The sequence below is a fragment of the Artibeus jamaicensis genome, unplaced genomic scaffold (assembly GCF_021234435.1).
Source record: "Artibeus jamaicensis isolate MK-2021 breed Jamaican fruit bat unplaced genomic scaffold, CSHL_Jam_final contig_548, whole genome shotgun sequence".
Taxonomy (NCBI): Eukaryota; Metazoa; Chordata; class Mammalia; order Chiroptera; family Phyllostomidae; genus Artibeus; species Artibeus jamaicensis.
In genome coordinates this window covers 22,445,030-22,467,476 of record NW_026521883.1, presented here as the reverse complement: position 1 = coordinate 22,467,476, position 22,447 = coordinate 22,445,030, and the positions used below count along the sequence as shown (strand labels likewise).

Sequence of the window (22,447 nt, the reverse complement as noted above, 5' to 3'; positions counted from 1 at the left end):
AGAAGCCAGGAAACAGGGAGACCAATTAAAAGATTATGGCAAAACTTCACACCTGAATTATCATAGGTCCCAGGTAAGGACTGAAGGTAGGGGTCAAAAGAGAGAAGAGTCAAGGATGGCTTCGTGGTTTGAAGTTAACTTAGGGACTGAGGATAGCCACAGGGTCTCCCAGATCATCCCTCTTTATGGGAGGCATAAACCCCCAACAAAACAAGACCGCAGGCTACCTCTGTACTTTAAGAGGATGCTTGACTGTTTAATAGATTTCCATAAATACACATTTTACATTAAGTGACAAATTATATGTCCCCCTCAACAGGCTTGTTTAGAAGAATGTTCATTATGGAACTGATGTACAGAAACCATGCACGGTGCTTCTAATTAAACCTACCTATGCATTTGGTGCCATCAGGAGAGGTGTAGAAACCAAGCGGACATTTGCAAAAGTAGCTGCTGACTGTGTTTGTACATTCGCCCCCATCACAGATTCCAGGAATGGTGCTGCATTCATCAATATCTAGAACAGAAAGAAGAGTTTCAATACTCATAGCACACAATATAGATTCTGGGATTCAGATATAACAGTCAAATCATGTTGCCAGAAACAGCAATCTTTAAAGAATAAAAGCTACGCATAACATGGTGAATTCAAAGAGTGGATGCTTCTCTTCTAGACATAGGCTTACCCAAGGAATTTACCAATTCAAGTTATTAGAGTAAAATAAAAGAATCTACCCCTTTAAAATCTAAAAATGTAATTTTGTTTCTCCAAGTAACTACAGCATGCTAACATTCCAAATGTCATTTATTTTAAAATTCCCTTTTCCCTTCTCCCTCCATGGTTTGCACTGAGTTAAGCTTCCTTTCTATTCGATCTGAATTCTGCGCCAGTTCCTACACTGCATTTCAACCTGATCTCCCCATAAACAGATACTAAATCCCACAGAGAAGACCACGCAGTCTGAGTGCTGACCAGCGCTTGGCCGAGCTGGTGTTCTCAGGGGCCCTCGGGCTGCCACACGGTGCTTTTCGATGGGTTTGGTTGGAGAACTGTGGGGCCACTGGGGTGCTGCACCCAGAGGGGTGGCATGAGCAGGCGGCCTCCAGCTCTCAGATTGTCCCCAGGCTGCCTGAGCCACGGGAGGAATCTCACCCGATGCTATAACTTCCCCAGGAGCCCACACCCAGTGATGGGTTGTGGATGAGAGAGGATGGACGGTCTGCTCATCTCACCCCATGGGGACAACTCTGAAAACCACTCCAGTTCCCCAACTGTCTGTGGGGTCAGCTGAGGCCATAGCTGGGGTTAGCCTTCAGGGCCGGTGGCCACTTCAGACAAATCTGATCATTTCCTTCAAGGGGAGATTTCTCAAGAGCCAGAATCAGGCACTGACAGTTTTCAGTAGACTTGGCATCAGCAAGGGACGAGAAGAAGATGAGCACTTCCTGCTTAGGCTGCAGGTGAACACAGGGCACAGGGTATCATCATGGCCTCCTCTCTGAGATAGGTGGGGCTCTCTGCACTGACCTAGGGAGAGGTGCGGATTGACCCAGATCTCCTGCGAGTACTGCAATGACTAGACTAACACCATAGGCATTCAGAAAAGCCTTCAGGTTTAAAAATAAGAACATTTGTTCTCCAGTTTAACTACTGCTCTCTGCACTTACAAAGCTAGAGTGTGCTAAGTGGACCAGGTTCAAGTATCTTCTGACTCAAGTTCATGCCATTAGTCAGAAAGGCAACAGTGACACTTCATATGCAGTTTAACCTTTTTAAAAACAAAATCCCCTGTCCTCTATGGTGGGTTAGAGGCTAAACCAAACAATGTCTCACTGCCTTATTAGAGCCAATGAGCACATAAATGTCACTGTGGAGCTGTGTAATGGTGAAGGTGCACATGCTATTCCCACAGATACATATTTCACTGCAGTTGGTGAAAGTCCAGCAGAGAAATAGCCAAGGACAGAGCTGAATGTTCCAGAACTGGCATAACATCTCAAAGCATATTTTAGGTCACTTTTTTAACTTTGATCCTCCTGTATTTATCAGCCACACTCCTACTTATAAGCAACGAAAGCCAAACAAGTATATACCAAAGAGTGTAGAGGATTTAACAACTTCATTTAAAGATAGAGGAGGATATAACTTAATGCAAAGGTATTAAGAAGAATGTACCTTTCCTGAAGTGTACCTAAAAGTTCATATCTAAGTCATATAACACCTATTAAAGATCCTGTAGGGAGATAGTGTCTATTAAAACAAATATTTTTTCTACCTATTAGTATAAATGATTCCTACCATTCCTATACCTAGAACACATCAATACCCAAAGAGGCTAAGTGACAGCATGTATCAGAAAAGAAGTTGTGTAACAAACAGAGCTAATTCAGCAGGGGGGACACGTGCTGGCCAAGTTCGCACCGGAGCTTTCCTGAAGATGATCCCAACAATAATGACAATGAGTTAATGCGTACTGAGTGCCAGGCATTGTCTAAGTGCCATGCGTCTGTCAAATCATCTAATTCTCACTGCTGAGTTATGATCATAAGACCTGATTTCTATAATTCTGGTGCCCAGGAGGCCTTCATGAGTAAAACTAGCATAAGTAAAACCCCAATTAGAGCAAAGAGGTTTCATTTATAAAGTGACGTTAAACCCAAGTCTCCCCTGCTGAGGCAGGGTAGGGGGTAGGGGACAGGGTTTCCAGTTAGGTGCATGTCCTCTAAGGTCAACAGGTTAGAAAACACACTGGAGCATAATCTCCCTAATTTCCACACTGATCAAGGTAAAACTGCCAGGCCATGTTGTTCAGTTTGAAAATGGCTCTGAATTCCCTCCAGGGTCCTCCCCCAACAAACAGCCTTTCTCCGTCACGTGTCGAGGGCCTTTCTACTTCCCCACACCACCTTGCTTCTTCAGTACCACTGCTTCCCAGCAAAGGAAGCAACAGTTCTGACTGCACGACCAGGCTGTGGTGGACGTCCCTGACAGTAAACGGCTGGGACAGAGTTTGAATTGGAGTCACTTATACTCTGAAACTCATTCACACTAATTTAGTACTTCAAGCTCTTGTCACTCTGCATTTATCTCCATTCAGTAGCATTTCAGGGATCCCAAATAGGAGAGGGACTGAGAACAGTGGCTTTCTGGTTTCTGTAAGTCAGTCTGTGTCAAATGCCAGCCACAAAAGTAGATCAGTGTCAAGACCTGGTAAGCAGTGTGGCTTGGCTGGGAAGAGCTACTTCTGTGCTCTGGACATTTTCCTGTTTCCTTGGGGCAGGAGGGAGAGGTAGAGCTGCTGGGAAGTAGCTGTCCCCTGGGAGCTGTCTGTGCCATCGCTGGCTTCTTGCTGTGAACCTGAAAAGGGACACAGATGGTGGGTTCTTTCCTCCCTACTTGCTGCCCTATCCTTTGTTCTTGATCTTCCTTCTCTTCCCTCTGTCTCATCTGCCCTCCCTGGGTATTATTCCTGTCCCTCAGCCACTTTCCTGTCCTGGGGCTTCTCTTGCAGGAGGGGAGGAAGGTGGGGGTAGATGGGATGGAGGTTGGTCCAGGTTCTGGGATAGGTGTCATTGGGACAATCAGCTATTCAGGGGTTCCATCCAAGATCGTGGACGTCAGCCATGAGTGAGACACAGAGGAAGCCAATTCACCTGCTCTGGACTATCCATACTATTTACTGAGCAAGAAAAAAACCCTAAAAATCGAGGTAGCTGTTTAAAAGAAATATGTGACACTAACAGTTACAAATATCACTAAGCCTGTGAGCTGAACTTTGTTCTATTATACACATGAAATCCAGTCACATGAAACATGTGACTAAAAAGTAAACAAGCTGATTCTTCAAGTCATGCGGCAGGAAACACGGGCCATACTCTCTTACGGTGGCACCAGGTATGTCAGCTGCCTGGCTTCTTACTCATGCAGCACCAGCAGTCTGAGCACGGCTGGAAAATAACGAGAAATGTGAAGATGGAGTCCGGATGGCAGAACTGGAAAGAACCCCAGATGCCATCTTGTTCAAACTCCTCCTTCGAAAGTTGAAGTAACTCAGAGCTGGTAATGACTTCTCCAAGATCACACGGAGGATGAGCGACATGACCAGGACTAGAGCCAGGTCTGCCTTATTCCCAGGGCTCTTAGGTCTCTATCATAGAGATTTTGTTCAGCAACTGTGTAGGGAGTCAACCACCTTGCACAGTGAAAGTCAAGGGCCTGCAACCAGCTGCAGAAGATGGAGCTCTGTCCATGGCGACCTCAATTTATGGCAGAGCCCTGTCTGTGGCAATGTTAGTAGCCCAAGGAACTCTCCTTGATGCCTGGGCGATAGGAGCCCCTAATAGCAGGTAGTCATCAGATAAACATGCCATTATTTCAGAAAGAAGAAGCCTCAGGTTTTTGGCTCACATACTAGAGAATGCACAAATTTAACAGCTACATTTTTTTAAAAGTCCTTTGCACCATGCAGTGCTATTATAATTATTAAAGGCTGTACTGGTGATAATCTAAATCCTAAAATATTAGTGGTTAATTAGGAATCCAAAGGACTTCTTCCGGAACCAAAACCTAATCCCTTAATTACACTTTTTATTTCTCGATTTCCTCCCACAATGACCTAGGCAAATACGGACTTGGTTTCCACAAAGAAGATGCTCATGTTCTTCCAGGGCACAGACCGCAGAGTCATCAATGAAGTTAACAGCGGAGGTGGGCGTGAACTCTGTTTCCCTCTGCTCAAATCACGGCTCTAACTCCCAATCTTTTTCTTAAATTTATGGAAAATTAATAGTTATTATTTAATCACGTCAGCTAGTTAAGTCACACTTCAAATGTACCTATGTTGTGTGTTGATAGAAGACTTGGCCCGTAAACTTTTTTAAGTTTTGAGGAAAGGGGAATATTTGAAGAAGGGAGAATTCTCCCAAAGGAAGATCTCATGAAAAACTGCTTTTACCATCACAGAGGGAGTGAAGGTTAGCATCTTGTAAATTTGCTAATGCATATTTTTTTATTGGATTGGGTTTTTTTTTATTACTGTGGGCTTCCAGGTACCTAGTTCCTTCCTCTCCAGCTCGCGAGGAAGAAGATACATTTAAAAAGTCACCTGAAGTAGTGATAAAGATGCCAGACCAATGTTCACAAGGGCACAGACTCCTGCTACGGCCTGACCACCTTCCTAGGGCTCACAGATAGTCTCGTCATCCTTCCAGCAATGTGGCCAGATTTGCTGGAATTCCTCCTCTTGACCATCTGGAAACCACCCTGTGCCCAGAGCTATGCCATCTCCATTGTGAGGCACTGCAGGGAACCTGGCAGGGACCCAGCTCGCCAAGAGTTCTCAGAGGACTTCCGATTCCTTTCCTCCCGCAATGAGGCAGGGCACCCGTGCCCACAGCAGTCTCCGGGCCAGAGTACATGTAGTACGAACAGGACATTCTCTTCCAGTACCAATTTTGCATAGAAAAATTAAAAGGAAGGGGAAAAACCCATCATCTGAATTTAATGTAACAGTAGGTGGCAAAGAAAGAAAAAAAGGTCTAGCCAAAAGTATTCTGTTTTTATCTCGCTACTGACTTCAATATGTAGCTGGGGGAAAAAATATCTGTGGAAAAGGATTAAGTAATTCTCAGTCTGAATTTTTGGTCCATTAGATACATTACCATAATAGGTTTGCTAGCATTAATAAAAAGATTTTGAATCATTTTTCTTTCAGTCTGAATATTAAATCTGAGTATCTCCTTTCTAGCTCACAACCGTAGAAGGTGATCAGTCCTGACTGATGTTAACTGATGGGTTGGAGTGAAAGGCAAGGGATGCAGGAGAACAATTCTAGTCCAGGCTGGAAGCTACCGTAATGCCAGAAAACAAAACAGGTCCTGTGGACCACACTACTCTATCTTTGACCTCATTCTGTCTCTTGGCGTGGAATATACTAAGCTGAGAAAGCCTAAAAATGTAAGACAAGACCGACCCATTTTCAATGTGGATTTTGTACCAGATAAATCTTAATAGCATATTAATGCCATAAAGGACATGTCTGACAATAACTAAAAACCTATACCATAATATTTTGAATCTGTTTAACTATTATTAAATATAGTTGTTAAGGTAGAGGTAATGGGTTACACTGAGGAAAAAAACAATGTAAGTGCTAGAACAGTACATCAAAAGGGGAGGAGGTGAGGGGGTGGAGGGACTGAGCAAAAAGGAAAAAGGACTCATGGGCTTGGACAGCAGTGTGGTGACTGCTGGGGGGCGGAGTATAAGGGGGCTAAATGGTAATGGGAAAATACAGTAAAGATTAAATTTTAAAACGTAAATAAATAAAAGTTATTTCCAGGTTGAAAAAAAGTAAACATTAGCACTTCCAAATGGCCTCAGAGAAGGCACTTAACATACCCGAGGCACAGCGCCTTAATTTATGACGTGAAAGGGCAGAGCCAGGGAGGTCCCTGCTCCTTTCAGTAACAACATTCTCTTCTTCTCACTTCATCTACAGTAAAACTCTTGAAATACACTCGGCCATAGAAAGTCAACTTTATTGGTTTCTTTTTTTAATTTACAATGTTTTTGAGAAGTCCCACTTGTCAGAAAGAACAGATATTTTTCACAGTTATTGAAACTGTTTATAGCATGTTGAAGAATACACCACTATAAATTCTATGATGATTAATAACTCAAAAACACTCAAACACTTAAAGATAATCTTCTCAGGGCAAGCAGATATCAAACTTCTTATATATAATTTATGAATCACGCCTCAAATTTCAATCTGTCTCTGATCTGTGTGATACACCACAGCTATCAGCAAAGAAAGATGAACGATCTGAGCCCAGACAAATAACTATTTCTCCTTGTGAGGGTCTGGGCATATAGAAATGACAGCAAATGCTTTCAGCAAGAGTGCATCCTTCTAAATAAGGCCTCAGGTCACACCAGGTAGAGTCAGTTGAGAATGAAAAGGTTTTCCCTGCTGGGCTGGACCAGAGATGAAGCCTTGGGAGTGGTGTCACGCCATCGTCACATGTTACACACGAGGTGCGTCCGTGCCCTCACCAACGAAGAGAGAGTTCAATGCTGCCTACTTATTTCCTGGAGGTTTCCTTTTCATAAAAGATGTATTTATTACACATGGAAGCCAGGCCTCCTTTTGGCACATAGCAGAAGTGGTGAATACAAACACATTCTCTGCATGGATATTTTTAGAAACTTGATCTATAAACTAAATGCAAATCAGTAACTCTACTGCAATTTATTTGTGTTTGATTAACATTGAAAGGTGCCCATCTTATAGGCAGAAAAGAAAATCCTAAACTAGTACTTGGAGAACAAATGAGTTAATAGATCACTTTTCAAAAAAAGTCAAACATACATTTTAGCTAGAAAACAGCAGTAGATATGCTATTCTGCATATGGAATGATTAAATTTAAATCCCCCAAACTATGCAAAAACATATGTCTTGAACATTTTAACCCAAATATCAGTTCAAAAATATTTTATGTTTTAATATTTAATTCAATTCAGATGAATCTCTTACTTTGGGTTCATAAAAGTGGAAAAGGCTGCAGGGTTTTTTTGGTTCGATAGCACAAAGACATATTATTACTGGTAAGAATATTATATTTATACATTCACAGGAATGAGAAAGACAGAAGAGGAATTGGGAACAATTTACAAAAAAGCTTGTCACTGATTTGGATTCCATTTGCCCCCCACCCACAACTGCAAAGCCTTATATTTCTTACCTTCACATTTTTGTGACACTTCATTAAATTTGTGTCCAGCAGGGCATTTGCACTCGAAAGACCCAACAGTATTAATGCAATTTCCTCCTTGACAGAGCCCAGGGATGGCCTGGCATTCATCCACATCTGTCAGATTTCAGGCGGGGCGAGGACAGAGAGAGAGAGAGAAAGAGAGAGAGATTTATACAAAATTCACTGATTCACGTAAAATATTCTTATAATGTTCTCTATAAGAAGTCACGAGCATTCTTTATTTTTCCACCTTCCATCTTTCCTCATGCAGAGAGGAATATTTACACTAACTGTGGTGGGTTTACCGAGTGTGCTGCCCAGTACAACGATACGATGACAATGGTGGTTGACAGTAAAAACTAGGGTTATTCAAGAAACCCTCAGAAGCAAAAGGCAACCCATTTCTATAACAAAACTGTCTTTGAGTTGTATTGAATAATTCAGCTAAAAAAGAATTAAATAAGACTACTCAGACTACACACGACAGCTAATGCTTTTACACTAATTAAGTACAAAATGTTCACCTTACATTCTGTAGAGCTGTCTCGTGCAGTAATAATTAAACAACCAGGAACCTGGGCCGAGGTGAGCAGACCCTCCAGATGAATGCACCCTGCTTGCAGGGCCGTGGCATGAGGGAACCTTCTCGAGTCAAATCATGTCTGCCTCAGCTCAAAAGTCAAATCCACATCCAGCCCTACAAAATTCTCCCTGCTCCCTATACTCTTTGGCCTCACCTCCTAACTGCCTTCCTCTCTTACTCTTCTCCATCCACAGTGGCTTCCTTGCCTTTCCTCAAACACACCAAGGATGCGCCTGCCCAGGGTGGGGCTTTGCAGTGGCGGCGCCCCCGCCTGGACTCTTCTCCCTCCGGACAGCCATGTGGATCACATTGTCCCATCCATCAGGTCTCTGCTCTAAAGGCACTTCAGGAGTGGACCTTTCCCTGACCAGTCCAGTAGCAACACCTCCCTCCATCACTCACCACACTCTTTACTCTGCTTATGTTTCTCCGTAGGACAAGTCACCAAGTGGCCAAATAGCTAGGTTTGCTCTGTTTTGATTATAAACTGATTGCCTTCAACAGCGCAGGTTCTCTGTCCACTTTGTTCACTGCTGTATCCCCGCAGTGAACAGGGATAAAACCTGTGGGTCCTACACTGAACCTCAAATATGAACCTTCCAGAAATAAAAGTAATCATTCCAGGCTCATTGTGTTCAGCTAGAAAGATGGTGAATGTGATATATATTCTTTCCATCTCTTTATCCACAACATGTAAAGAACCCCAGAGAGGCAGTCTAATGTTTCATCCTCTGCTTCAGGTACTTTTTTGAGAAATCTAAAAGCTTAGTATATTCTTTAGTTTTACTCTTCATTGTGTGAAGCAAGAGAACAACTGCCAATTGTAAGACCTCTAAATCCTGTGTTCTTGGAAAAAGCTGGCACCCAGGAAAAGGAGCATTAAAGAAACAATTTATTTTGTTATAAAAGTGCCACTTCCTGTTTTGAATGGGATTTCCTGGCCCACAAATTAATGATTGTATGTAAAGTATAATTAAATTATGCTTTATAGTTGATATCTTAGACGAGAATTGTCCATTCAATTGATAGGCTGAATATGTTTATTAAAATGTTATTTAAGTCTTGGACAATGTGGCTCCATTGGTTTGAGTGCTGTCTCATAAACCAAAAGGTTGTGGGTTCAATTCCCCATCCAGGCACATACCTGGGTTATGGGCTGGGCCCTGGTCAGAATGCATACAAGAGGTAACTGATCAATGTTCCTTTCCCTCTCTCCCTCCCTTCCTCTCTCTGTAAAATCAATAGGCATGTCCTCAGGTGAGGATTGAAAAAATGCTATTCAAAATTAAGATTGTACATATAAGCAAAATGAGATAATCTTGTTGATTATGATTTTTGGCCAAAAAGAAATATAGATGAGAGCACTTCTCTACTGGCCATAGAGTCCCAAATGAAGACAGAGTAAGCTCCCTTCCTCTGTTCTTCTCCCTGACGAACAGAGTTTCCCACAGCCCCTCACACCTGCCCAAGGACTGAAAACACCAGCAAGGAGACAGAGCCCTGAGCGGACAGCAGAATCCCTCAAAGGGGAAAAAAATGAAGAATTCTATTCTCAAAGTGACAATACAACCACCATTTGGACTCCATGGCTTTTCACAAAGTTTTCTTGGAAGTTGAATAGCAGAGTCAGGAAGGGCCAGAAAGAAAATGCTGAAATAGTGTAGACTGCATGCAATGACTAGCAAAGCTGAGGAGCAGAAGCTCTCTCCTCTCCCTTCTCATTCTGTTTGCCCCCAATTATCTTAGCACCTCAGTCGCTGACAGACGGACAGGTAGCTGGGCATTCAAAACCTGGCTCTCCTGTCAGCCAGTGAGTTCCTGGACGTTAGGTGACTGCAGCGCGCCAAGACCAAGAACTTCCTCAAAATTTACTGGGACATTCTAAGGACGAGGAAAGTAAGAAGGCACCAAAGAAAGGGGAACTAAATTGGTTCTTAATTTTATAAAATTGTACAAGTGACTCCTTTATAATTCTGGGCTTTCCCAGTGACTTTTTGCTGTCTCTCACATTGAGAAGGTTGCGTTCAAAGGCATGCAAAGGAGTTGTATGTTGTACATGGAAGCCAGAGCCCAGCACGGGCGGTGTTTATCAGGAGTGGAATTTATGGAAGTATAATTTTTAAAAGATTTTATTTATTTATCTTCAGAGGGGAAGGAGAGAGGGAGAGAAACATCAATGTATGGTTGCCTCTAGTGCTTCCCCTGCTGGGAACTGGCCTGCAACCCAGGCATGTGCCCTGACTGGGAATCGAACCGAGATCCTCTGGTTCGCAGGCCCGCGGTCAATCCACTGAGCTACACCAGCCAGGGTGGAAGTATAATTTAATGGAGACCCACAGAACTGTGTGATTAAGCTCAAGTTCTGTTTTATTGCATATTATCCTTAGAATTAACATACAGAACAAAACCAAACTGGTCTCTGTTGGCCTCAGAAAACATACCCTGAATTTTCTACAAATATTGCAACTTGCTAAAAAAGCACTGAAGATGTCTAGAGGAAACAGATTCAGCCTGGGAGTTTTCAATCCCATCAGTTTAGTGCAGGGCTGCCTCTGTTCACTTCCTCCTGCTTCCTGCCAGACAGCCAGACAATAAAAGAATTTGTACAGCTGGAAGAACAGGAGTAAAAGCCAAAAACAGAGTAAGGGCTTCTATGGGAGGCAGGAGAAAAAGCAAGCAGGCGACATCTGGGGATATTTAAAACTGTGAAACAAATCCTAATGTATTTCTGACTTGTAAAAAAATCATAATGTAGCGTGTAAAATGGAGAGAGACTATTTTCTCCAGGTCAACTAAGTACAACCTGTGAGATAGAAGAACTCCGATGATTTCAAATGAAGAAAAAAAAAGGCAAGAAAAACAAACTACCCTCTTCACAAATTTTGCTTTCTGTTTACCCACAGCATTGCTATAAGGGACAGCACTGCTGTAACCAGAATCATAGCACCTCATGGCAACCTCTGGGGTCCGAGGGAGAAAATGCTGGCAGGGGGAAATCCAGGAAGACCAGCTGCTCTCTGGTGAGCCATCCTTCTAATGCCTGGGTTGGATATCATGCCGTCAGCGAAATCGTGAAGTTATGTCTCTGACGCTGCTTTTCCATTCTCTCCAACTTTGCTGGAGAGAATGGCTCTCCAGAGCAAATAAGATGAAGCCATTAATAACTCCGCCAGCCTGGGGTTTACCTTGACAAGCTCCTGTGCGGACATTGGGAATGAAGCCACGGCGACAGGGGTGGGGCTGGGCGGGGCACATCTCACAGGGGTGGCCCCAGGCTCGGCCGACCGTGGCACAGCAGAGCGTTTTCGTGCAGACGATCCCACTGAGCTGTCCCTGGCACATCTGGTTGCTGATCACAGTAAAACACGGGCCTGTCCTGTAATCTGAAAATAAAGAAGGAGAATTCCATGAGAGCCCAGAAGACCAAGACCATCATGCAGAAGAAAACCTGTGCCCCATCTTGCTTAATTCCAAACTGGGGGATGGTCTTCAGGAGCAGAACCACATGTCACTGACTTCATACAAAGCCCTGGAGAGACCACTGTGTCCCCAAACCCCATTTTCCTCACTTACAGAACAGAGCCAGCTCCCACCCATTTTGAAGATGCTGCTGTGAGGATCAGCGAGCGAACTGATAATACAATGGTGATGTGCCATACACATACAACACCATAATATTACTACACATTCATTCACTCAAGGAAAAAACGTTTCAGTGCCTGCTGTGAATCAGCTTCGTGTTTGATGTAGATGCTTCAGTAATCAGCAAATAAAACCCTTGCCTGCCCTCTCAGAGCTTACAGTCTATTAATATTCAGGCTGGAGAGAGCAAAGAATTTCAAAACTTTCAATGAGGCAAGTCATGACACCCCCTTCCTTGGCGTTCCTTAAAGAAAATCACTGGTTACCGGTTTCTTCCAGATTGAGTCCATCTTATTTTAAATATAAGCAAACAACCAAAAACATTTTTTTTAATTTAGCCACATAAAAGACATTAGGTATTTAATCTAATGAGTAAGGACAGTGGTCTGAAATCACTGTAATCTCTGGGCAGAAGGAGCATCTCACAGCAAACAGGAATGAGCTGAGGCCACAAGAGAATTTCCAAGTAGTCTCATCAAATACAATACAGGATCTGCCTTTTCTTCTTATTCCTAAAGGGAGAAATCAGCAACCAATAAACAAGGAATCAGCAACCAATAAACAAGAAAGCATAAGGTGTAGTGAGCCCAGAAGACCAAAGCCAGGCTGTCCTCAGTGTCCTGTGAGAGAAATCGGGGCCTTAATACCCTCTCTGTTCTACAGTGGCCTCGACTGATAAGGGAGGCTGGGCTGTGGCAGGACTCGGGGGCTCCCATCCACTGCCCACCATCGCATGCTTCCTTGTGTCAATTCTGTAAGTGCAGATACAGATAGAGTGCTTCCTGCGAGTCTCAGGACGGACTAAATGACCTCAGTAAGTTCCTTTCACCACTGGATTCTACAGTTTGTGAAAATCACTGACATGCCAATGAAACCACTGAGTTATGTTTTCATTTTTACTTTCTTCTTTCTTTCTCCACGGAGTTCATGGGACATATATGTGCAATGTATTACAGACGACTCCTCATTACAGCATCAGCAGGACTAACATTAGACCTTTGTTCCCCTCCAGGCCCTCTGTGCCCTGGCCCCGCCCACCTTCCCGGCCCTATCTCCAGACACTTCCTCAGTGTGTCTTTTTACTGTGTATGTGTGTTTTATTATTTTTTCTACCCTACTGGTTATTTTTCACTTTCATATAAGCATATTTTAATATTCTTCACAATGCCAGATCTATTGGAAATATGCTATCTTCTTCCACAGATACCAAATTCAAACAAGAACACAAGAATTAAATGCTTGAGCTATTAAATAAAATCTCTGCCTTCATTTCATTCTGTCGGGGAAAAAAAGTCACTCAGCACCATGGCTGTTTGCAACAAAACTGCTCTTAAATGCAGTAGCTACGTGGACAAGTTACAAGGCTAAAGTCATCTTTCTTTTCTTGGATCTTCTAAATATAGGCATTTAATAACTACTGTGGTATACAATGTTTGTCTTTTTAATATTTTATCACATATTTTTTATTCAAAAATACTTATTAGGATGAGGCATTAACATATAAATTAGAAAATAAAAATCCAATTATTTACAACTCTTCCCAGACCCCTTACCTGTAATTACACATAAAGAAACCCTTTATACCATACGGGTTATATTATGTTACATAATTTCATGTGTGTGTGTGTTTTGTTTTTTTATCATAAAACATGACTTATACTAAATATACAATTTTGACTCCTGCTGTTTCTTCACTTGACATTGCCAAAAGCATTTTCTTATGTAATTAAGTACTATTCCAAAATGTGAGTGTGATGGCTGCATAATTTTCCAACAAGCTATAGAATAATTTATTCAATAATGTTCACACTGTGTGTCATTTAAATTGCTCCCAATTCCTCACTATTACACACAACATTCAGGGTACATTACTGATGAATTCCTTTGGCATGAAAAATGTTTAGTCTCATGCAACAGCCATCAAGACTTTTATGACTCTATACATCTTGAGTCAGACAAGAAAGATCACAGCAACATAATCTTTTACTTAAAAAATAAATAAAACCCTCCATGTTAGGTGACAAGAAAGAAAATGTAGGTTTATTTCTTTTCTTCTCTCTTAATTCATTGAGACAAGTGCAAATGCTTTAATCAGATTCACGTTGGCATGCCATTTTCACTCTTTAAAAAACATAATGAAGCATGAATTTTAATTTAAAATTCTCTCTTCAGCACCCCTTGGATTTGTTTTTCTTTTTCACCTTGCCAAGACAGGCTACAGAATTATCTTACACAGGAGGACTGCGGAGAGTCAGGCTGGGTGCAGTGTGCACTGTGAGTGACACCAGCCAAACCAGGGCACCACACAAAAGCCCAGGAAAACCTGATTCAGTCCTGTTTAGCGCTGGCTCATGGCTTCAGACGTGCATTCCTCACTGGAAGGTCTTCACAAAAAGAAAAATAACCCTTAAGACTTTTCCAGGGTCAACAATATCTTGCTCTCATTGCAATATGAAGCACATGGGCTAGAAATGGCACTTGTTAATTCTGACAATATTTATTAGTCATCTCTGGAGCCCACAGGGACCAATCTTTATTAAATATTCTAGATATTTGGCAAATAGTTTGAGTGTGTATAACAAAATTTATGGGCTTAACACATTTCCACTCTAGATCCTTATCGCCACGGACAAAGACCCAGCTCATTTGCCATGAAGATTAGTAAGTGGACATAAATGTATTTGTAGAGCTATACTTTCTGTAAAAAATGCTGATCGCAGAGGAAGGGAGAGGCATAATCTGGATGAAACAGAATTGGATCTAAACACCTCTTGGAAAGCCGAGGCTGCATTAACGTGGTTTGCCAGTGCCATTCCCATGTGGCAGCCTGTGCTCTCTGCCCCGTACTGCACTGAAGTTGCCAAAGTCATGCTGTTTCTGGTGCAATCCTCCAACCACAGAGAAAAGGTCTGCCCACACTCCCAACGCCTTCCTAATAATCCAATTACATACAATGATTCCCACAGCACTGATAATAGACTTGATTTACATACTCTTTTTATTTACTTTTTCCAACAGTCCCAGCACTAGACAGGGAATGTGCCTAATTCAATGCTTCAACAATGCCTAACGCGTTCCTTCAGTGTAAATCATTATTCCTAATGCAACTAAAATATAGTATTAAAAATACTTTCTGGTTGCAAATTGCTCTGCAATCACTTCCATATAAGACCTCCATGAACTGGGGCAACAGGCCAAGCCGTTCCAAAATTAAAATGCAATTTTGCTTGTTTTTAACTGTCTTCCCCTAGTATAGCTAGTTCATGGGAAATTCTGCATCTAAATGTTCCCATTCTGAGTGGTTCGGCTCAAGGACTGTTCCCTGGTCCCAAAAGATTTGGCCTCAAGGCTTGAAATCTAACTGATGCCTGTCTACAGCCTCCATCTTTAGCTCCTTCCCAGCTCTGCAGCTCAGGATGCTGTGACGTGTGGCATTATTTCACTTTCACTTGTAATCATACTCAACCTGCAGCACAAACACCTTTCACAAAGAATATTCTGTGGCCCAATGAGTTCTTGTCACTCCTGCCTAGTCACTAAACTACAAACTGCAGAGAAGGCACAAGGATGTCATTTTGGGCCCTAGGCTCCAATTACTTTAAATCCTTTTCATAAAAATGACACACTAAAGGATGTAATATCAATGTCAGGACAGAGAGGGTCACGGCACGCTTCCTCCTTCCAGGTGGGTTGCCCTGGGACAAACTGGTTTGCCGAGGTTTCCAATATATGGAATTTTAATATGACCTTCCAAGAAAGGAGTTCAGAGAACTTCTAGTCTGAAGAAAATCAAAGCCAAGATGTCCCACGATCACAATCAGTCTCCTAACTGCTGCTATTTCTTCTTTCTCCAGTCATTCTTAACCTTAGAACATAACCAAATAGCCAGGGGAGGCTCTACAAAATACTGACACGCGGGCCTCACCCCTGTGTTCTCCCAGACTCCCCCACGGAACCCAAGCAGCAGCTGCAGCATGGGCTAAGGCCATCCGGGTTTTTGCATCAGTCTCCAGAGTGATTTTGCCTTCTAGTGCTCTAAGTTGAATGTGTCTCTATTTCTTTTTAAAACTTTCTTGAGGAGTGCTTATGTTCCATCGTTAATTAGAGGTATATGCAAGATAGCTGACTGCTTACCCAAAAGTTTAATCTTAAAAATGTGATTAAGCCCCCAAACTGGGATCACTGTCATCCAAATAACCCATTATTTCTCAACCAGGACCACCCTTCTAATCATGGCAAAACAGTGCTCACTTCCATAGTGTTGACTGATTAGGGGGCACAGTATCCTGTTCTTTATCAATTATACTATACACAAACTCACTAAACCGGAGCAAATCAAAATTTAAGAAGACTAATCAGCCACTACTCCATTGTGCTGAGTCAACTGAACTCTGTTAGAAAGCACACTTGTATACATGACGTCACTCCACTAACACGACCTCCCACGTCCAGGGTGGAGCTGCCAGCTGAGTGAAATGTCAGGGGCGTTCTCTGACCAGCTTCCTAACACAAGGACCCGCCTTCACATCAATAACACTGGAATTTAACTTCTGACTTCCTATCACGGTCAGAGATCACTGAAATCCTTCCACTGATTTGATGAAATAGAATGTGCTATCATAATATAATATAAAGTGCTGAGCATTATCTACGAATTTTATGCCCATAATAGTCAAACTTTAATAAAAGCAAGCTTCCAGATCTAATTTCCAGTTGAAAGGGCACATAGGGATAGAAAAACGAGATAAATGACACCATGAGGAACCAATCAGAAAACCCAGAATTTGTGGTTTTTCAAAGACAACTCTCCTGAACTTTTCCAAAAGTAAAATTACCCCCAGCATACAAAAAAAAAAGGTACAGGGATTATTTTACATTTAAAAAACCATAATAATCACATCTTAACTGGATAATGTTTCAAGAAGAGACAATGGAGAAATTTTATGTGGGCTGATATGACATGATGTTGTGGAATCCCTGATCTCTTAAATGTGGTCACGATGCCGCCCGGTGCATAAGCATGGTCTTACTGTTCAGAGATGAAGTGTCTTGAAGAGTGGGACATAATTTTCAGATGATAAAGCAAAAGAAACAGCATACAATTTTACATATATATACTCAATATATAATTATATATACAGAGACATATAATGTATATTACATAACACAGAGTATGTAGTAATGTATACATATAACACCACAGGATCGGCAGGAGTTAACACTATTGAGTGTGGTTGGTGGGAAACATGAATGTCTCACACAAGATGGACAGTAGTGTGAGAATGTTTGATCTAAAATGTCATATGGTGGGCTTGAGTGTGATAATGTTATGTTACAGAACTACAAGCTTATGATTTTGTAATAAAAGATTTTTGTGTAATAAAAAAAGGGTGTTACTTGTGCTAGACCCTGTATACACAAATATTATATAGAAATATATATTTATAGAACTATATGCACACATATTTACATTCATATAGAGAGTATTACGTGTATAAAAGTAGAAAATGTTATCAAATATTTAATATAAGTGGCAGGTATATAGGTATACTTTCCATTATTATTTCAACTTTAATTTCAGTTTGAAGTTTTTCAGAATACACATTTTGGGGGACAGGGAATTCCTTTCTGGACTACTTTCACTAGGAAATATTGTCTCTCCCATTTCATTCAAGCTATGTGTTTTTTTTAATGATGATAAATTTAAAATATACTTTCCAGTCCATACATTTCTATAAAATACTACATGCAAGATTACCTACTGAGCATGGTCTGTGGTCAACACAATGTTACTTAAAGAATATGAACTTTTGAAAAAATTCACTAAACTACAACACACAAAATGTTGATCTTTAAGCAACTGCATCTGAGATAAAACTTAATTATAATGATTTTTAAAAAGCATTTTGAAATAAGGCAAAACTATTTCTATGTGAATATCTTCCCTGACTTTCAGCTTCTTTCATTCATAAATTAGAAGCATTACCATTATAAATGTTAACATCAAAACTGCAGATGCAACATGACTTGCTGTGCACCGTCTCATCTAAAACGCATCCTCTGCAGTTTACCAAACCCAGGCCATGGTGCTCTGGAATCTAATCAACTACGGAAAATAGGCACTACATTTTATTGTATTCCTGATGAAGAAAACAATACACAATCTTGTTCATGGAGGAGAATACCTCATTTATGAATAATCATTTACCTGATATTATCTGCTCCCTCATTGTATATCCTACACATCATTGCTAATTTTTTCCTCCCAAATTTATCCCTAAACTACCTTTACGAGGGGAAAAAAATGGGTGGAAGGTGAATAGAACTCAAATTCTGGTTTCTGTGATATATTTACCATCAAGATAATAAAATGACGGAGATTGCCTTCCTTTTTAATGGTTTGAAAATTCCATTCCAAAGAACCAGCTGGTTCTTATTTATCCACTTTTAAAATGGCTTGTGTGAGCGCCACATTAAACCAAACTGCAGTTTCACCACAGAGGGTCAGCCATTGAACAGCAAGACAAAAACAATACTATTATATAACCATTTGATTTATTTGTTCTTTTATATTTTCTTCAAAGCCACCAAGTAAGAAATATTTTCTACAATCCAAAATCAAGATTAATGACATAAGAGTAATGGACCCTACGATCAATGATATTAGATCAGCTTCTGTATCTTAAAAGTGCCTTGTAATATTGTTTAATTTCCAAACATAAATTCTACCAAAAGTGAATTAAGTTTCTGAAAGATCCTAATAGAATGTATTATCATTCAACTTGGAAAATTATTATTTTGACTGAGATTTTTCTATATAGAGGGTAAAGTCCTATATTAGTGAAGGGGCAGTAAAAATAAGTTAGCTAAAAATATTCCACTGCAGTTTCTACTAATATGAGGTACATAGAAGGGTCAACTCATAGAGACAGAAAGTAGAATGGTGTTGTCCACAAGCTTGGGGGATGGTGAAATGGGATCTATTGTTTAATGGGTAGAGAGTTTCAGTTTTGCTAACATGAAAAGAGTTCCGGAGGTGGATGTTGCCAATGGTTGTGCAAAATGTGAATGTACTTAAACCACATGGGTTTACGATCTGCTTGGAGAGAGAGTCAATAGGTAAATACATTTAAAGTAATTTTGGATTTGAAGATGTAAGTCAGTCTGCACATGGAATAAGCATGCTACTGTGATACAGAATAACCAGGAACACCTATCTTCATAAGAGCTATCAGAGAAGACTTCTTGGAGGAGGTGACATTTAACTGGAGCCTAAAGGATGAGCAAGCCAGATATGCACAGTGATAGTAAGTGCGTTCCAGGTTTACGAGACAGCAAGAACCATGGCTCTGAGCTGGGAGGCAGCCTGGCTTCCCCAGTAACAGAGAAGGCCCCTGTGACCAGAGCTTACACAGCAAAGGCTGAGAGGAACTCCCTGAGGTTGGAACATCATCAGTCAAGGACTAGATTACACAGCACATTCCAGGCCACGGTAAGGAGTTCAGATTTGGCTCCAAGTTCAACAGAAAGCCACTGAAAACCCACTGTGTTATTTTTAAAGAGTGCTGCGTAGAAGGTTCAAGAATGGAAATGGAAAGGCTTGCGACAAGGCTACTGAAATGTTTGAGGTGAAAGATGGTGGACTAGACAAAGATGGTGGCATACAGAAATGCGGAGAAGCTGGCAGGTGGGGTTGTCTTTGGGGGGTGGGGAGAACCAACAGCACCTACGGATGGATCGGATATGAAAGCGAGGCAGACAAAACACAAGAATGACTCCAGGGCATCTGGCTTCGGAAGCTGGATATACCGCCAGCCACTTACTGAAATGGGGAATCTGTGGGAAGATGAAGCTCTAACCCATATCAGTACGAAAGTTCTTCACACTTTTGCAATCAAGCACCTAGCACCGGACAAGTGATTTGAATTGCTGAGACTCGCGTAAAGCAACATTACTTGTAAACCTGGGTGCCATCAAAATAAAACAAAACCTATGCACAATGCATTGTATCTTGGTCTGTGTATTTTAGCCTTTTCACGAAATTTCTTGCCTTCCCTTCCTCTTTGTGAGTGAGCATTTCATTGTATCACTTTCAGATATTTATATATCAACTTCACAGTTAAAATCCTTACTTCAAACACATTTGGCCAGTTCTCACAGAAACCTGAGTGTTAAGTACACATGGCTCAGAGCAGCGCTCTGTGACGAAACCCTGGCGCGGTGGGTGAGATTTCCTCCAGGGCAACTTCACTGCTGCTTCTGTGAAATGGCAGAGCGAGGGAATCCAAGACCACTGGCACCCTCGCTGCAGGTCTAAGTTCACTCTGCATGGAAGAGATACCCACCACATTCCAGTGACAGTATCAATTGTCAGAGAGCTGGTGGGAAAATCAAAGCAAGGACCAAAGTTCAGTCACTTAACCACAACTGAGAAATGCCTCATATAAATATGATCTTTCTGGAATATCAAGACAGAAAAATGATGGTGAGATCATTTAGACATACAGGTTGGGAAGTGTTATTTCTATAATTGGCTTTTTAACAAATACTCATCTGCTTATGGGTATGTGATGCAAAGGTTCCTCACCTCTCTCTTCCTCTCTCCCCCCCTTTCTCTCTCTGACATACATGCAGGTGCACACACAGACACACAGCTGAACTATGCTAATACACCATCAAGAAGTTCTCAAGGTGACCCTCCCATTCACAGAAATTTTCTTTGGCAGAAAATGTCTTGATGAATAAAAAATTCCTGAGGCTCATTCCAGCTCAGGGTCTGGTGCTGAGCTCAACTGAAGGACCAGGAAGAAGAAAGTACAAGTGTCATTCAGAACACGTGAGTGAACTATGCGGAAGACCGGCACAGCAGCCGAGGTGGTGGGAGAGGCAGCAGCTGCAGAACCCGACTGTACCGGTTTAATTAATCAACAAAAGAAGATTCCGGACAAAACTCCGTGCATGCTCAGATATCAAAATATGACAAAAGACTGATTTCCTGAGTCCAAAGACTAAACGCATCAGAATCTCAAAGCCACATTTTCACTGGTATTTTACGGTCACCCATCCTCAGGACCTGCCACATGGAGACGAATAACATGCCACCAGTGAGTGTGTGCCCAGAAAGGTGTGTCTGATAGGAGACCCGAACTGCTCACCCCGCACTTCTTATCTGGGGGAAGGGTGTCACCACAACCTGAGAATCCTGGTGACCTCTCAGCAGCTTCCCTGGTAATACAGGTTTTGATGTTCTGGGACATGCATATGTTTTTTTTAGGTGACTACTGTTATACAGCACAGGATAGCAATTGAACAGACATGCACTATGCTCTTTGGAAGTAATAATTATGTTCTAGCCACCCCAGGCTAATGATCTGAAGAGCTGAATATGAATACCCTACAACACAGACAGGCCGATCTAGTTTCAGTGAAGCTCTGCCGAGTGCAGCCAGTGGCAGAATGGCATACCGCTCAGAAGTTTCCACTCTATAGAACTGGAAAAAAAAACCTAGTCGTTCCTGAGACTGCAAGGTCCACAACTATTAAATCGCGAACTGTCTAAATGTTAAAGGGGCACTGCTACTCTTTTCTCTCTTACCACTTACTAAAGATTTACACCAGCTTGGCCAGACATTGGGGTTTCATCTGAGGCAGCTAGTTAGATATGCGTGGAAAGTGCATATGGTTAGAAAATAAGAGACAGCATTAAAAGTGGTTTAACATGCCCCAGGAGGCAAGCCGAACACCACAATTTTCTCCAACTGTGGAAGAAAAAACAACTTGAGGCAGATTCTGGCTCTCTGGGTGTATGAACAGGTCTATATTGTATTCCCTTGGATATTTACGAAGCATGTTAACAATAATTAAAATTGAATTTCCAAACACTTAAGGGTAAAAGTTAGGAATATAATATCAACGACCTTGGAGAGAGTTATAATTCAATCTACATCATACTCACCATCCTGGGATGTAACTACTGAGACTGGAAACTCAGAGCCCCTGCACGCAGCAAGTGTTCTTAGGCTCCACGCTTGTGCAAATACCTTCTACGCAAATGCGTGTTCTGTTCTCTGCAGTGGTTTTATGGCTACAAGGCAGTGCTGCAGGGCTATTGGCATTGAAATTTCTCTAGTCCACAGTGCTTAACCTGAAGCTCAGGTGGCACTCAGGAGGTCCAAGATGCCCTGAAACTGTGCATACGTCAGGTGCCCAATATGATAGATCTGGACACAGTGAAGTGGACCTGGGATCTGAGTGCCAGATCCAAGTGGGGCAATCACACGTTCTTGTCCAGAAATTTGGATCTGGGATTGAGAAACACTGGCCTTACTCTTTCAAGGTGTCTGGAACCTCAGATAATGTTGCCTCAGGAGCTGTGGGCCAGTATGGACAAGAAGCAGCATAGAAAAGGCCATTTACATGCAGCAGGGGCAAGGTCTGCAGGAAGGACACAGAGCGTGTGGTTC

General features: G+C 41.8%; 1 protein-coding gene across 1 annotated transcript in view; it reads right to left on the bottom strand.

Annotated features, from left to right (window-relative positions):
- Positions 1–22,447, bottom strand: part of FBN1 (fibrillin 1) — a 228,301-nt gene that overhangs the window by 111,641 nt on the left and 94,213 nt on the right. The window contains exons 6-8 of the mRNA XM_037156471.2: positions 11,528–11,725; positions 7,748–7,873; positions 392–517 (exon numbers count right to left, since the gene is read on the bottom strand). Coding sequence (XP_037012366.2) covers positions 392–517; positions 7,748–7,873; positions 11,528–11,725 — 450 coding nt within the window. The remainder of the gene's footprint in view (positions 1–391; positions 518–7,747; positions 7,874–11,527; positions 11,726–22,447) is intronic.